The sequence below is a fragment of the Lucilia cuprina genome, chromosome 5, assembly GCF_022045245.1.
Source record: "Lucilia cuprina isolate Lc7/37 chromosome 5, ASM2204524v1, whole genome shotgun sequence".
Lineage (NCBI taxonomy): Eukaryota > Metazoa > Arthropoda > Insecta > Diptera > Calliphoridae > Lucilia > Lucilia cuprina.
The window spans coordinates 34,373,532-34,391,405 of NC_060953.1; the positions used below are offsets into that span (position 1 = coordinate 34,373,532).

The following is a 17,874-nucleotide window of genomic DNA, read 5'->3' on the forward strand; positions in this document are numbered from 1 at the left end:
AAAGGGGAATTTTTGATATTGCAGATATATATATACATTTACAATAATGATATTTATTTTATTCCATTACGATGAGGGTAGCGAAGCACACTGGGTATAGCTAGTAACTAAATAAAACTACAACATTTTTATAAAATTAAAGAAAAAGTATAATATTATTCACAAAGCTCTGAAAGAATTCATTCTCTAATTTTTTACTTGAAATTGAGTTATATTTTAAAGAATTAACAATACTTCAAACTCATTCCCTTTGATTTAATTCCTAGAATTAATTCTTAAAGCTTTCGATGTAGTTGAATTAATATTCTAATGAATTAATTCCTATAGAATGTTAAATTCCTTCTGAATGAATTAATTTTGTTTGCATTCAATCTATTACAAATTGAATTAAAATTAATTTCAACAATTCCTATTGATTTTTAAATTCCCTCTGAATGATATAAATTTTGTTTGAATTCAATCTATTACAAATTGAATTAAAAAATTTTTCAACCATTCAATTTGAAATAGATTGAATGAAAGTTTTGTTTTATAATTCAAAAGCATTCTGTAAAAATTGAATTAAATTTTTTTTCTTTTATTCAAATTGTAATAGAAGGAATTAAACAAATATGAATGACAATTCCATTGAAATCATTCCTATAAAGAATGAATTCTCTTAGGAATTAATTCAGTAGAATATAAAGCCTAGGAATTTAGCTTTAGAATTTAAATTCAAAGAATGGTTTTAAAGAATGATACATTCAAAAATTTAAAGCCGAATTAAAAATATAAGGGAATTAATTCCAAATAGAATTCATTATTTCCAAGCTTTGATTATTCACGAATTATTTTCATAAAAAAATTAAAATTCGTGTGGAGAATAATTTTGAACTAAAATTAGAAATTTTTTTTAAAATGAACAAAAATGTTTAAATAAATTAATATTTCGTAAATTTTACTATATTTATTCAAAATTCCCTTTTTTCAATTTATGTGAATTAATTTTTTCAAGAATATTTTGCATTATACTAAAATATTTCGTACAATTTCATATATATTACGAAAGAATTTCTTGGTGCGAAACAACGAACGATTCGTACAATGTACGACATTTTTCCTATATATTAGGCATGGATTTTTTTCAGTGTACATATGTAAGTTAGCACTATTATATTTTGAACCCCCTTTATGCAGGTAATTTATTAATGAAGTTTTAACCAAATTACATTTCACTATTAACAACTATTTTAAAAGTCCAAGCATGTTTTAGTCTTCTCTTATCAATATGATTTTTAGGTGGAAATTCTACATGTAAAGAGGGACCATGTAAATCCCACTGAAAATAATAAATTATTTATATAAATTTTATTGAATATATTAAAAACCACAACACAATCAATTACCTTAATTTGTGAATCCTCCATACCCAACATTTCTATTGAATGGATTTTACGATCCCTTATTGAATTTAATAATTCTAGACCAATTAAACGAACATCTAAATATTCACTGGTTGAATTACCCCAAGGATATATAGTTAAACTATTACTATCGTAGGGATATTCCAAAACTATGGCATAGATATTAATAAGTTGCTTTCTATCATCTACCTTACTAGTGTACCATACGGAGGGCGTAACGATATCATTCTGATACAACCAGGGTTTAGTGGCATAAATAGCTTCACCATTAATTTTTAACCATTGACCCATGTCACGCAATCTCTCCTCAAAAATAGGTAAAATGGTACCATATTTTGTGGGTCCCACATTGATCAAAACATTGCCATTACAACTGACGGTAGTAACTACTTCATGTATGACTTCTTCGCTTGTCATAAAATCCTTAAGAGTCAAATCAAAACGTTGACCCCAACTTGCTTTGTCCAAAGTGAAGGCGTTTTCCCATTTATGAGGCTGTAATACACCAGGATTAAAACGATCTTGACAATTGTAAAAATCACCATGCTTGCAAGCAGTCCCAATTCCCCAGCGATCATTAGTTACAATTGTATCACGTACAGGGCTGTCATTGTAAAGCCTGAAAAATAAAGTCTCAAAGTATCATATCATATATTTTTTTAAATTTTCCAAAAATAGTTTTATCTGAAAGTTTTAATTTTTCGATTTATTTTACCATGCTATAAATTCCTCTGATTTCCAATACTTCGCGGGTGCCTCCGCGTCTCCATCGGACCATAAAATTTCGGGTAAATATTCTTGTATTAAATGCATTTGTTCGGGTCTAACTTTATTCGTTACATAATTTTGTTTTAAAAATAAGTGTAATTTATCATCGATGTACATGCGATTAAACCATTCGAAGAGAGAATAATATAAACCAAATTTTAAATCGGTATTATTGCGCAAAGCAGAAGATAGTTCTCCTTAAATAAAAAAACAATTCGTATTGATTCCAAATTATTCTTTATGGTATAATATGCAAAAAAAAAGGAACTTACTTATTATATCCCGTTTGGGTCCAACATCCATAGAGTTCCAACCGAATGATTGTTCTGAAGGCCAAAGACAATAACCCTCATGGTGTTTACTAGTTAGGACAACATATCTAAAAATAAAATAAATTACAAACCAGTTAGTCCCTGAACCTCCTAGGGACTATAAAAAACGAAGATAGATGGACTAGATAGATAGATAGATAGATAGATAGATAGATAGATAGATAGATAGATAGATAGATAGATAGATAGATAGATAGATAGATAGATAGATAGATAGATAGATAGGTATTGATTAAAGTCGGCGCATATATAGTTACCTGATCAAAATAAAGTTACACTCTTAAAACCTTTTATAGTATAAACAATTGTTTAATTTATTACCTTTTTTACACTTCGTCACAAAATTTCATTTCTAAACTAGTAAAATCTTAAAGCCTTTCAATTTTCCTTTTATAATGATAACTTAAAATAAACACAATTAGCTCATAAAAATTAACGATTTATGGGAAAACACGTTATTTTAATAGTTGTAAAATATGCAACTTTCAGTTCGTGAAAACATTAAAGTTTTGCACAATGTAAGGTTTATTAGATATTAATTTTAAAGATAATAAAATTTTATATATGTATACTTTTTAATTACCCAAGACAATCTTCAGACTTAAGTCCGCTTATTTTTAAACATCTGTGTAAAGGTATGTTGAATACAAAGTTAGAAGATCTTAAAATATTAGCAGAAAAATTGTGAGACAATAACTAACAACGGTGTCAACTTAGAATTGTTGTCTTGCAACATATACGGAAATGCTTTTTTGAACAACATTTTAAAGTAAAAATTGTATGTTCACACGTTTGTTAGACATTTTCTGAATATTTCTTACCAACTTTGTAAGATCTGACTACAGTGTATCACGGCTTTAAGCACTACATAGCAAACCACTTATGTTTTTACATTTTAGTTTTATTTGGCAGAAAATGTTTAAAAATAATTATGCAATGTATACACGGTTGTTAGATCTTACAACGTTGGCAGTAAAATGCGCAGAAAATGTCTAATAATACTGTCAACTTACACATTTTGCCTTGCAATATTTTCGGCAATGCTTTGTTTGACATCGTTGCAAAAGAAAAATTTCAAGTTCAGACGATTATTAGACATTTTTGAAACATTTTACTGACAACGTTGTATGATCTGACAACCTTGTATCACGGCTTTTAGCTTGATCCGTAAATAGGATTACCTTTTGAAAATTACATTAAAAAGGTTTCATTAGTGTTAACATGCCTGTCAGACAACCACAAAAAGTAGATGAATTTTGAAATTTAAATTGATTTTAAAAACATGATACGTTTATCAATAACAATCACTTTCTACTCACTTTGCCCCACTGTCTTTAAATAGCAGAGACCATTGAGTGGCATCAAACAACTCAGCAGTGAAATCTTGAGCAAATTCTTGATAAGAAAAGTTAGGTTTATAATTCTTCTCCATAAATTCAACATAATTTGTATTTTTAAAGTCTAAAATTATAAACAAAATAAAATGATAAAATTGTATAAAGTACTTTTAATAAAACATACATTTCCAATATTTCCAAAACCATTCAGAACCCATACTGGGTACGGAATATACACCCCAGTGTATAAATATACCCACTTTGGCTTCATCATACCAACTGGGCAGTGGTCGTTTATCCAAACTTGACCAATTTGGTTCGTATTTAGTTTGTACTTTTGCACAATTGCCTAATTTTGCAGAAAATATGAAAATTAATATTATTAAAAGTTTACTCAACATTTTACAACGATTTAAACTAATTTTTGATGAACGTTCTAGAGTTGATCGCGGTAACAAGCACACTGAGTTTATATATAAACATCTGCAATATCAATTGAGCTCAATTGTTTGTTCGGTCCGATATGCTCGTACTCAATAACTGAGTTAAAAAGTTTGTTTTATTATACTCACTATTTCAAAAATTTCAGGTATATTGATTTGTCAACACATTTGTTACCATGACTTTGAAAGAATGAAACTTTAATAGAAATCATTTTTTGAAAAGGATTTTCCTTAATAATAATAATATTAACATTATTACGTAGTTTTAAAAAAAATTATATTTCATTATTAACGACAATTTTAAAAGTCCAGGCATTTCTTAGACTTTTCTTATCAATTAGGTTTTTAGGTGGAAATTCCAGATGCAAAGCTGAACCATGTAAATCCCACTGAAATTAAATAATGAATAATTTTATGAAAACCTTAATGAAAACCACATTTAAAATAAACTTACCTTTATAGTAAAATCCTCTAAACCCAACATTTCTATTGAATTGATATTACGTTCTTTAATTGTATTTAATAACTCCAAACCAACTAATTGAATATTCAAATATTCAGTAGATGAATTACCCCAAGGATATATAGTTACACTATTGGTATCGTAAGGATATACCAAAACTATAGCATAGATATTAATAAGTTGTTTACTATCCTCCACCTTACTAGTGTACCATATAGAAGGAGTAACGCTATCATTTTGATATAACCAAGGTTTCGTGCCATAAATAGCTTCACCATTTATTTTCAACCATTCACCCATGTCACGTAATCTCTCTTCAAATATAGGTAAAATTGTGCCATATTTTGTAGGTCCTACATTGATCAAAACATTGCCATTACAACTGACGGTAGTAACTATTTGATGTATGACTTCTTCGCTTGTCATAAAATCCTTTAGAGTCAAATCAAAACGTTGACCCCAACTCTGTTTATCTAAAGTGAAGGCGTTTTCCCATTTATGAGGCTGTAATACACCCGGATTAAAACGATCTTTACAATTATAGAAATCACCATGTAAGCAAGCAGTACCAATTCCCCAGCGATCATTGGTTACGATTGTATCACGCACCGGACTGTCATTGTAAAGCCTGAAAGGTGGAATTTTTAAATTACTTCAAAATCAAGAAGATATTATGCAAGCTATATTTCGATTTTCGATGTAAATTTCTTACAGGACCATCAAAAATTATTTTCGAAATTGAATAATTCACAAATTTAGTTAAAATAAGTTAAAAAATTTGCTCCATAGCTTACCATGCTATAAACTCTTCAGATTTCCAATATTTCGCTGGCGCTTCCCAATCTCCATCGGACCATAAAATTTCAGGTAAGTATTCTTGTATCAAATACTTTTGTTCAGGTCTGACTTTATTTGTAACATAATTTTGTTGTAAAAATGCATGTAATTTATCGTTGATATACATGCGATTAAACCACTCGAATAACGAATAATATAAACCGAATTTTAAATCGGTATTCTTACGCAATGCAGAAGAGAGTTCTCCTAAAAATATAGAAAGCTTTTAATGATTTAGGTATTGTTTTATAATTTAAAATTACAAACATACTTATTATGTCTCGTTTGGGTCCAACATCCATAGAATTCCAACCGAATGATTGTTCTGAAGGCCATAGACAATAACCGTCATGATGTTTACTAGTTAGGACCACATATCTAAAATTAAAACAATTAAAAATTCAGTTTTATTGTAAAAACAAGTAATATTTCTATATTCGGCTGTGCCGAATCTTATATACCCTTCACCAAGTATGTTTAAAAAAACAGTTTTTATTTATTTTGTATCTCTGCACATATGTCACACATAACATACACACAAACAAATATAAACTGTAGCAGAAAGAAATATTAACCGTTGTACTGTAATACCACCGTCAAACTGTATTGCCCTCAAACAAATATGAGCTGTATTACCAACATATTACTGCTTTATCCCCTTGTTCTAGTTATACCCACTTGCATTCGTGAAAACAGAACAGCATGCAAACATACAAAAAAATACACAGCTGAATAAAACCGAATACATCTCCACACGCATATGTACATCTTTATCCAATTCACAGTGTTGTTGTTGGTTTTTTAACAAAGCATGAAAAAAATGTGGCTTTTTTGATGAAATTTTCAGAGGTTGTCTCGGATTTTTGCTCATATCTCCGTTATTTATAGACCGATTTTGCTGATTTTAAATAGCGATCTTCTCGAAAGATAACTGTCTAACTGAATTATTGAAGATTCGGATCTCGCCGATATCTGGGGACCTCTAAAAACTGATTTCAACAGACAGACGGACAGACAGGCGGACAGACGGATAGAAATTACAAACGGAATGACAAACTTATATATACGAAGGTGAAGGGTATAACAAGTAGGAAAGTAGTCCAGTCCTCACTACAGTAATGTAGGGTATAAATATATGGACATATAGAAAATCCTGATTTAAAATTGTTTAACTGTGTAAATTTGCATTTGCCGATCGTTCAATGTAACACGAATTGGCCATTCTCGTAATAGATCATATTTCGAAATTAAATTTAAAGCAAACAATACAAATTATAACACAAATTTTTTTGTAATTGATCCATATTTTCCTCGTTATAATTAAAAATTTTTAGATTATAAACAACACATTAAAAACAACACTTTCTACTCACTTTGCCCCACTGTCTCTAAATAATAGAGACCATTGAGTGGCATTAAATAACTCAGCAGTAAAATCTTGAGCAAATTCTTGATAAGTAAAGCCGGGTTTATAATTCTTCTCCATAAAATCAACGTAATTTTTATATTTTAAATCTAAAAATATAAACAATTTTGAAATGATTTCATCTGATGTATAAAATAGAAGAAAAACTTACTTTTCCAATCTGTCCAAAACCACTCAGAACCCATACTGGGTACAGAATATACACCCCAGTGTATAAATATACCAACTTTGGCTTCATCATACCAACTGGGCAATGGTCTTTTATCTAGACTCGACCACTTAGGTTCGTATTTTGTTTGTACCTTTCCACTAGTACTTACTTTCGCACAAATGGTTAAAATTAATGCAAATAAAAATTTATTTTCCATTTGAGAATTAAACTTATTACAGCAGATTAGCTCTAGTATAGATCAACTCTCACAGTATTATACACACTGATTTAGTAAATTCTATCTACAAATGTATACTTTTGAATTGTTTTGAAAAAACTCAGCTCATTTCTCAATTCTCAATGGATTTGTACGTTAATTTTGTTCGCTAGTTTAAGCGCCCAATGGAGGTTGTTTAAACTTGAGGAAGAAATGCAGAAGTGTAAACAGCTGATGCAAAAAAAATAATACAATTTTTAATAAACTTTAAAATGATTGATTCATCGATAAATATAAATTATAGGGATTTCACAATATATATTTTTTTTGTTTTAAATCCAAGTTTTTACTAATTTTCATATTACATTTACAATTGTCTTCTTCTTTTTATTAAAACTTGCAGTGTTTTGATCACAGATAGTGAAGTTTTCTGCTGTTTTCTGTGGAAAAACTACAAAGTTTAATCTTATATTGAAAAACATCAAAGCCGATTAACTTTAGAATCCATTTATTTTTAGATTAACTAATCTGATTATTAATTGGCATTTGATTGACAACTCAAAAACCCCCTCTAAAACAGTTACGCCCGTTAATACTTTTTTTCGGTGGGTACACTACCGGTCACTACTGAGCTTTACAGTCACTTAAAGCTCATCATTATATGGATCGACACTTATAAAATTTGGTAAAGAGATTTTGGTTCGTATGAAACTTATTTACAACGAATTTGATCACTATACTCGTACTTTTAAAACTGTTTTTCTGGAGAACAATTTTTTGGGGGCTATCCGGAAACCTTTCAATAGACAATATATATGCAAAATTTTAACTGTCTAGCTCCTTTCGTTTTTGTTGTAACAGCTAAAACTTATTGTATAATTCATTGTCCAGTCCTAAAAATTGAGCTATTTCAACTGGATGCGTCCATAAATCCATTGGACAGAGTGACGTAGGGTTGGCTGAGCTGTTGAATATGTGGTGGGTGTCATGAGGGCCCTTACCACATGTAGGACATTCGTTGGGGACGACACGTTCTATACGTGACCAGTAGGCATTGAACCTGTTGCTCTATCCCGATCTTTGTTGTGCCAGAACTACTTTTGTTTTCCGCGCCAAATTTTCTTTCGTCTCTGCTATGGGCGGTGGGCGACCTCCAAGTACGACATTCATGCGGTATCCTGTAACCGCGGAATTTATGTCGTCTCTATGAATGTCGTTCAAAGCTACCGAATACGAGGACTGATCCAGTGGATCCTGCACATATGTTTTCCTCGTATATACGAAGATCCTTCTTGACATGCCTCGGGGGAGTATCCATCTGTGTGATGTTAAAATTGGGATGACTTCTCCGATGACATCCCAGGAGGAACTGTTTGGTCAACATGACAATGGTGATGTTCCGATGTAATTTGTAGAGCTCCTTTCGTGTGATGGTGGTCTGTCAGACGGACATGGCTTGATCGTGTTAGAATTTAATAAAGACCCAGAATACATTTATCTAAATTTGTTGGTCCACGACCAATATTTCGATGTATTACAAACGAAATGCCAAAGTCATTTTTTGTGTGACATAAAATAGAAGTGATTATCAAAAAAATAGTAATTTTAAAATTTTTAAACAATTTCCAAATCGAATTCATTGTTTTATGCTCAAGATCAGAAGACCTCTAATAAATCAAAAATTTCTTTGCTTCAAAAAACTTTATTTAGTTATATTACTTATAGATCAAGTTGAAAAAATGTATATGTGTGAAATGATAGATTTAATTTTAAACTTAGTTGTATGATAAAATATAAAAAAGATATTTGCTTAAATAATTTGCTCTTTTTGTTTATAATAAAGATAAAGGTTATAATAATTGATAAAGAAATGCATAAAATATTTTAAGTTAATTTTAATATATAAAAACTACCAAATTGAGAAATAAAATATTTAAAAAAAAGTATTTAATATTTATCTGTATTGAAATATAATTCAACTAAAGTTAACACATAACAAGAAATTCTTAAAGAATTTTCCAGCAAAAAAATGCAAAACTATAAGGAGGCAGAAAAAAATAAACAAAACGAGGTATTGTATAAAATGTATGTGGCGATTTGGTAAAAATTTAACAACATAAAACTCTGTGAGTAGATTGAATTACATTTTATAATTGTTTTTGTATTTTACTGTCAACTATTGCTTGCAGATTTATTGAGTTGAGTTTTTGTTTTATTGTTAGTTAATAATATGTAATGATGTATAGTGTAAGTAAGTATTTAGTATAGTTTGTTGAAAAGTGTTATACTTTAAGTATAACACCTTTAAGCTTGATTGTAAATTGTGTAAAATATTGAAAAAATATTGAGTTTATTTTTGTATTTCTTTAATATTTCAATTAAAACATAGTTGATTATACTGTTTGGTTTTCTTTTTCTATTTAGTAAGTATTTTAGCTTGTAATTGTATGGAACATTGAATTAGTTGTTACTGTGGTTACTGTTTGTCTGGCTATTGTAGGAAGAAATTAAATAAATTATATAGAAATTAAATTTAAACAAAAATTAAACGTAGAATTCTCTTAAACGTGTTTGTTTGTATATAAATATTTAAATATTTTGTATTTTCTCTAATATAGAAGATTTCTGTTGTTAACTTTTTGTTGATGTTGCTTTTGGACATGGACGTAAAACGTAATAATAATAATAACTTTTTATATAAAATTAATGTTGTTAATAATGTTGATGATAGTTACAGTTCTAATAGATACAGATCAGATTATATAAATGGCAGTATACAAATTTTATATTCTAAAAATTTGTTAAATTTTGAAATTTATAAATTTCTTTGGTTAAATACGTTTGTGTACAATGCGGTCATAAAACAATAATATTTCTATTTTGTCAAAATTACAAATTTATCTCTTAATTTTTTAGATAACCAATTTTGGGCCTTAATCGTTTTTTCTCTATTTGAAGCCATTATCAATCGAAAGTTTAAAATTTTGTATTTGTCCTTTAAACTTGATCAATCAAACTCGCCCTTTTCTTTCATAACTCTCTACACTTATGGCTTCAAATAGATGAACCGTCAGTGTTCCTCTGGTGGTGTACGAAATTCTGAAATCCAGTCGGTAACACGCAAACGAAAGATTTCAGTTTTAGTTAAAATCCAATCACGATATTGATGCGGTATCGATTCCACAATTTTTTCAGCAATTTCTGGATTTTTGAACATAATCATATAGATGAGTACCACATTAAATGCCACCATTAGCAAAAAGATGATCAGCGATGTTAAAGCTGTTGAGGGTGGTACAGATTTTGTTGTGTACTTTAATGAACCGTTGGCAGACTTTTTATTTTTAGTGGTCTTTGCTATGGTTATATTGTCATCGGCCGAGAGTGCCACTGTGTGAGTTGCTGAATCTTGATTATTGCTCGATTTCTTTTTGGATTTTGATTTCTTGGATTTCTTTGATTTTTGTGGCAATTCTTGAGATTTGTCAGAATTTTCAATTTCATCTTGGATAGAGTGTGTATTTTGATTTTGTAAAATTTCCTGTTTATATTGTTCTTTGGCTTTTATGGCCTCCACTTGCATAGCGGACATGAATTTAACCTGTAACGAAAGGAAATTATAAAAATGTATGATAATTTGTTTAGAATTTGTAAATATCTATCTGTCTATCTGTTGTTGTTGAAATTACACGTATATATATATTTAAACATTATTCCCTACTCTTCTTCTTCGCTCTGGTTATTCAATTCCGTTAGATCAAAATCCAGTAGACGAGTCCAAAGGGATTCAGGTTCCAACTGAGTTGGATTTGCCCTGCAGTTAAAAAGGTGTTGAACATTGTGTGGGCCTGTTCCACACGCAGGACAAAGATCTTGAATGGTGTCGTTTATTCTCGACCAGTACGAGTTTGTCTATCTGCCTATCTATCTATCTATCTATCTATCTATCTATCTATCTATCTATCTATCTATCTATCTATCTATCTATCTATCTATCTATCTATCTATCTATCTATATTTATTACACTCGAATACCCACCGTTCTCTTAGCCGAATCTTGACAATCCTTTGTTGTTGTGCAAATGCCCACAATCTTCGTTAAAGCCGGTGTTAAGGGATTACCTTTAAGATCTAAATATCTTAAATTTGTTAAATCACCAAAACTCAAAGGCAAATGTTCCAATTGATTGTTGTACAAATCCAAATGTCTAAGATTTCTTAAAAGACCAAAGTCCTCGGGTAAAAATTTAATTTGATTTTTACTCAAATCCAACTTAACCAATCGCGTTAGTGTGCTAAAGTTTTTCTGAAATATAAACAAATTTTCTGTAAATCTTTAAAAAGACAAAACAAACTTTATTTTTATGTACTTACACCCAAAGACATCAAACGATTACTAGATAAATCCAATACATTTACACGCTTAAAGGAAGCCTGTAAAAAACAATAAAGAGGAGAACTCAATATCAATACTGGAAAAAAAAATTGCCAAAAATTTAAATAAAACCGCACACACAAGAGCAACCCTGTTTTTCCTGCACTCACCGTTATTTAATGCATTAAACTGGTGAGACAAGTAAAACGGAAAAAAGAAATTAAAGAAGAATTGAAATAACATGAGAAAGTGCAAGATTTTATTTATTCAGGCCAAACCGCAAAACTCTTTCGTTTTATGACAGTGATGGGTAAATTAGCGTAAACTTTTTCAGTTCTTTTTAAATATACTCTCCGAGCTTTTCGAAAAACTATTTAGTTTTAGTGTTCACAATCTGTTCAAACATTTAGAGATAATACTTTTTTTAAAGGCTGATTCACCAAAATCACTCCTGGCAGGCAATTGGAGGATTTTAAATATTAAAACTTCTGGTGTCGTATAAAAGTTATCTTCATATGTCTTCTGATATTTCGCAGAGAAAATCCAAGACAAAGTACAAACATATACCTATATAGTATATAAATATGTATTTGCGGAAATTTTGGCTCTTATAGGTCTGTGATTTATTTTTGTAGTCTTCCCATTAACAACAAGTTGGGTTAATTTTATTCACATGGGATCAACAACTTCAACTCTTTATCCTAATAAGCACAAGGATTCGGATACACAGGATAAATGCAGACGGACCTTATGTCAGAACACTTTCACAATAGTATAAACCCAACATTACTTTCACAGTTTGCACTGCAACTGTATGTTGTTGCTGCAGTATTGTGACCCACAGCGCAAACATTGAAATAAGTATGATTGTGTTTGCATATGTGCTGATTATTGGTTTGAGGGTTAAATATGGATGGATACACAAGCTGGTGAATTTCTAATATAGACACAGCTCGAAAATGAACTTAGAAAAAGGGTGTGTTTCCAAAAAGGAACACCACACTATTATTTCATTACTTTCGCTTATAAGTAATTTATGTTTACAAGAGTATGACCATTAATATAATTAAAAACTTTTACTGCAACAGTCCTTCATGGAACTTTCACTTTCGTTACAAGGTTTCTTTTTTTTTCTTCCATTTTTCCAATTTGTATAGCACTTGGTTTTTTTGTTTGCATTTTTTACACAATAGACCGTTCGTTTCCCATACTTACGATTTCTTTGACGGGAATCTCCCTCAATTCGGACAAACTTAAATCGCAAACATTATCCTCAACTTTTTCCTTAACATTCACTTTATTTGCCTTGGGCATTTTATTAGATTTGTGTCAATTCGGCGTTTCAATTAATTTTGCAACAAAAAATTTTTTGGAACAAATTTTCTTTGCCGAAATGTAAGAAACAAAAAGATGCAGGCAAGCCACCACCATCAAACAACAGAAACCGAAAACTCAGGAATGAAGAGAAGTTCAAGGTTTTTTCTTTCGTTTTGCTTTCAATCGTTGCAACTTTTTTTGTTCGTTTGCTAAAAGAAAGTGTCAAATTGTTGTTGTTGTTGCTTGTTTAGAATTGTTTATCAAAAGAGATGTCATAATAACGGAAAAACAATGTTGTTAATCAAGCTATTTAAAGCAAAACTAAGCATGTTTTAAAATAAAATTAGTGATTTTCTTTTCTACAGTAATCTTGACAGATTTTTAAAGTAAAATTGCAATTCTAGCGAAAATGTTTTAGTGTTGCCGATAATTAGTGTGAATATTTTTTATTTAAAACAAACTTTTTTTGTAAAAAGTGCTGCCAGATTTCTATACTTTTTTAATTATAAAACAAACAGTTAAAAATCCATTTTAATTGAACAAAAATAAAATTCAATAAAAATAAAATTTGTTATTGAAATAATTGTTCTGATAACTTTGTTACCACATGTCTATATTAGACAAATATTTATTACAGCACTTAACAATACGTCGTAGAACAATTGTAAATATTTTTATTTGTGTTACCCCATGTCTATATTAGACAATTATTTAACACAGTACTTGACAAAACATCGACAGAAAAATTTTCAGTTTTTTATTTATGTTAATGTATAGGGATAACAAAATACTGATTTTATCACGACAACTCATAGAAAATTTTACAGAAATAATGATATATTTATGAAAACAATTAAAATTAAATGCAAATTTATTAAATAAACACTAATTAAATTTTAATTGCACAAAAATAAAATTTTATAAAAAAATGTTAACGACAATTGTTGACACATTATCATAACGATGGTATAACGTTAAAAAATGTCTTGATGTCAATTTGTCCTAATATTCGTAAATACCTAACAAAATAAACCTCAAATAAGCGATTAATATCTTTATGAATACGAGGGTTGATGTTTAGCATGATAAATATTTGGGGAAAACTCATGGCAATATTAGCCATATATTTATCAGAGCACTTGACAAAACGTCGACAGAAAAATTGTAATTTTCTTTGTTTATGTCATAGCGGTAACAAAATGCTAATTTTATCATGACAACTCATAGATAATTTTACTGATATAATGCTATATTTTACGAAAACGATTAAAATTAAATGCAAATTTTAAAAATTTCGATTTTGTAAATTTTTAATTTGTTTCAAGATTGAGTTTAAGATATCTTAAAGAATATTTAAAAGAATCGTATTCTTTGCAATTATAAAGAAACTACTCTTTGATGTCTTCGGCAAGAAATCAATTACCTCTCTAATGGTATACTTTGGTCCACAATATATCGTTATTTAATACAGTGGACGTCCACTAGTACGAATTATATAATGTCAGGCCCTTTCGTAGTACCGAAAAATTCGTATTATTGAACAACACATTTTGTATGTTTAAATTCAAATAATACACATAAAATATAGGATTTTATTTTTGTTTTATTTTTCATGAAAAATTACATAACGAAACAAAATATAATAAATATGTATTATTTCAAATTTATTGTAAGTAAACCGGCATAACAGGCTTATATTTACGTATACGAATTGTTAATGAAAGTATCGTGAGTCCAATAGTTGAAATGATATATAGAAGGTTTTTAATTTTAATGTTTTTAAAAATATGTGTGCCAAAGACAATTTGCATGTACATATCTGTTCCAAAATGTATAAAACATGTTCAGATTACATAAAACTTTAATAAGAAACTTGAATGGAATATACTTACAAAAACAATTCTCTAATTTAAAATTTTTGAAGCTTCAATATTATTCTCATTGGCGATATCATTAAATTTAATTTCTTCTCTATGGTCATCGAAATTACAAGAAAATAAATTAATTACACTAAATAATTGTTGATTTGTAAATATACATACAGTAAATTGTGTGTATAGGACTTTTAAAAACACAAAACATTTGTAATAAATACAAAAAACTTCAAAATTACTCAGCTAAAGGTGAATGATATTGAAATCATAAAATAAAAACCAAATAAAAACTTCATTCATACGCAAATAAAACCAAAATTCCCATAAAAATGCGTTTTCCGTACTATCGAACAGAAAAATTGTGACTTTATTCGTACTATAGAGTAGACAATGCAACAATTTTGCCATTCGTATTATTGGACATTCGTAATAAAGAGGGTACGTACTATTGGACGTCCACTGTAATCACTTTAATGTTTATAATGTATTTACAAATCTTGTAATTTTATCGATGTTATGCTCTAATTTATATAATTGCTTCATTGCATTATATTATGGACCTTTATTGAAACCAGACTTGTATTAAGGCTCTTGAAAAGCATAACGTCTCTAAATGTTTTCAATTCCATAGAACCAAACGAATTTATCAATTCTAACATTAGTTCAGCTTTTTACAAATAATCTTCAGTTATTTTTAAAAATAACTGATCTACATTATGATCGAATTCGTATTAGTTTTATGAAAATATTTTTCTACCAAATGTTGTGAATGGTCGGATCATAACTCGTTCCACAATATGTAGTTTTGCAGTAACACAAAGATCTAAATATATCTAAAATATAACACAATAAAAATAATTAGTAAACTAAACAAAAAAATTCTTTAACTCATGATGTAAAAGTGCATCCTGCTTTAACTTAAATGTAGAGAATATAATCTTTCACAAAAATATTGGAACTATTTATAAAAAACTCTTAACCTTTGCCCGTATATTTGTATACTTGAACATTTAATTCCTTGTTCAAAAACTAAACAACAAATTTGTAAAAATAAAACAAAAATAATTAATTTTTAATTAAAAAAATCATTTATTTTTTCATAATTTACGTCCACATTCTGAAACAAACGCAGAGATAAAAAATTTTAAAATCCTTAAGAAAAATTACGACAAGGATGAAGATTTGATAGCTTAATCTTCTTCTTCTTCGGCGGCGGCACCGCTGCCAGTGTTCTTCTTCATGTTCTTCCTCTTCACGCGACCGGGGCGGCCACCACCGAAGGGAGACTTCAAAGAGAAATCGATGTGTTTCTGGGAATCCAAGCGGACCACAAAGGAAGGAATGTTAACAACCTGTTTGCGGACACTATAAAAAATAAAATAGAAAAACAAATAATCAGTAAAATATAAAAAAGCTAAATAAAATAAAAAAGGAGGTCTCTTTAAGAGTGACTCTTGAGGTTCAGTTCGAAGTTTCTTTTTTGCAGTAACTTACTCGGCATTTTGTTTAGGCTGGACCTAAACTAAATTGGTTATTCTGTAACACATAGGCAAGTGTTTAGAATTCAAAACCAATTACCAAAAGACGTTGAGAGCCGGTACAAAAAACCCCCTACCTCCTTTTACTACTCAGGGTAATTTGTTCGACTCCCAAGTGGTCTTACTGAACAATTTTCATATCAAGGTTTTTTATGTTTTGTTAAATTTCAATCCAAAGGCGCGAAGCCCTTAATCAGAGCAGATAATTACCGAATGTGACGTTGGCGGATCAAGACACGAGCATGATGGATGGATTTGGCCAATCCCAATTTGAAGACTTGGGTTTGCAAACGGCGTTCCAAGAAATCTTCGATTTTCAAGCCCAAAACGTAATCGAGCTTCATGCGGGATTCATCCAAAACACCAATACGTACCAAACGACGCAACAAGGCATTACCTAAAAATTAAAGAAAAAAATTTATTAAAAAACTTGTCTTAAGTAAAAAAAAATGGTTCGATATGTATTACACTCAGAATTTGTAAATCTTCAACGTTTAGCTCTGACAAGAAGTGTCATTTATATATACAAAATCATCACAAACTTTAAAATGACATTCCATTTGGACACAAAACATACCTTGGAACAATCTCTTTTCGTCTTTCTCATCCAAAGTCAACAATTCACGAGCAGCCTTACGGATTTTGGCCAAAGCGTACTTGACACGCCAGACTTCACGCTTGTTACGGAGACCATATTCACCAATGATCTTCAATTCCTGGTCCAAGCGAGCCTTTTCATAAGGACGACGAGGAGTAACATAAGTCTTCGAGAAGACTGAGGGTATACGTCCGTTCACCATGTTGGCACCAAATCAACCCGATTCTATTTGTAAAATAATATACAACAAAAAAGTTAGGTTAATATTTTTCATCTTGTTATATCTTAAACATCGGTACAAAATTTCTCTAAACTTTAGTGTTTTATTAAAATATAGTTAAAAAACTTTAATATTTTAATAAAATTACTAAGTATTTCTTGTTATTTTTTAATATTTTATTAATTTTTTAAAACACTTGAAAAATATTACGTACATTCGGTTTGACGATTCAACAAAGAAAGAAAGAAAACGACAAAATGTCAATTGACATTTTTTAACAGCATGGCGTTACCAACTTACATTTTATAAATGTCATTAGTGCTTCTTCATGTTTAGGGTTGTATTCACTGTGTATTTCGTTTGTTATATTTAATGTTTGTTTTTATATCTTTGTTTTAACATTATTTTAAAAAAAAAAGATACTTTAAAAATCAATAAATTCTGTTTAATAACATTATTAAGATGTTTTTGAAAATAAAGAATGTATAATAAAACAAGTCGAATTTGAGTGTCCTATAAATCGACCTTTAAACATTGAGTGCTAAAATTCTATCCACAGAAATAAGCCATATTCA

General features: G+C 29.5%; 4 protein-coding genes across 4 annotated transcripts; all 4 read right to left on the bottom strand.

Moving 5' to 3' along the window:
* Positions 1-1,150: 1,150 nt before the first annotated feature.
* Positions 1,151-4,326, bottom strand: LOC111679558 (putative alpha-L-fucosidase). Its single transcript, XM_046951579.1, has 6 exons — positions 4,025-4,326; positions 3,823-3,964; positions 2,444-2,550; positions 2,119-2,368; positions 1,386-2,022; positions 1,151-1,318 (listed from the first exon to the last, which is right to left on the bottom strand). Exons 1-6 carry the CDS (start codon positions 4,239-4,241, stop codon positions 1,205-1,207), a joined length of 1,467 nt encoding a protein of 488 aa, XP_046807535.1. The 5' UTR covers positions 4,242-4,326; the 3' UTR covers positions 1,151-1,204.
* A 134-nt stretch (positions 4,327-4,460) lies between these two features.
* Positions 4,461-7,457, bottom strand: LOC111679557 (putative alpha-L-fucosidase). The gene is made up of 6 exons (XM_023441135.2): positions 7,161-7,457; positions 6,957-7,098; positions 5,855-5,961; positions 5,541-5,790; positions 4,738-5,374; positions 4,461-4,672 (listed from the first exon to the last, which is right to left on the bottom strand). The coding sequence occupies exons 1-6, from the start codon at positions 7,375-7,377 to the stop codon at positions 4,559-4,561; spliced, it is 1,467 nt and encodes a 488-aa protein (XP_023296903.2). The 5' UTR covers positions 7,378-7,457; the 3' UTR covers positions 4,461-4,558.
* A 1,606-nt stretch (positions 7,458-9,063) lies between these two features.
* On the bottom strand, positions 9,064-13,373 carry LOC111679550 (leucine-rich repeat-containing protein 59). Its single transcript, XM_023441126.2, has 4 exons — positions 12,968-13,373; positions 11,752-11,811; positions 11,417-11,683; positions 9,064-10,978 (listed from the first exon to the last, which is right to left on the bottom strand). Exons 1-4 carry the CDS (start codon positions 13,064-13,066, stop codon positions 10,448-10,450), a joined length of 957 nt encoding a protein of 318 aa, XP_023296894.2. The 5' UTR covers positions 13,067-13,373; the 3' UTR covers positions 9,064-10,447.
* A 2,635-nt stretch (positions 13,374-16,008) lies between these two features.
* On the bottom strand, positions 16,009-17,582 carry LOC111679560 (40S ribosomal protein S9). The gene is made up of 4 exons (XM_023441137.2): positions 17,514-17,582; positions 17,059-17,304; positions 16,692-16,878; positions 16,009-16,308 (listed from the first exon to the last, which is right to left on the bottom strand). Exons 2-4 carry the CDS (start codon positions 17,279-17,281, stop codon positions 16,134-16,136), a joined length of 585 nt encoding a protein of 194 aa, XP_023296905.1. The 5' UTR covers positions 17,282-17,304; positions 17,514-17,582; the 3' UTR covers positions 16,009-16,133.
* Positions 17,583-17,874: the final 292 nt, after the last annotated feature.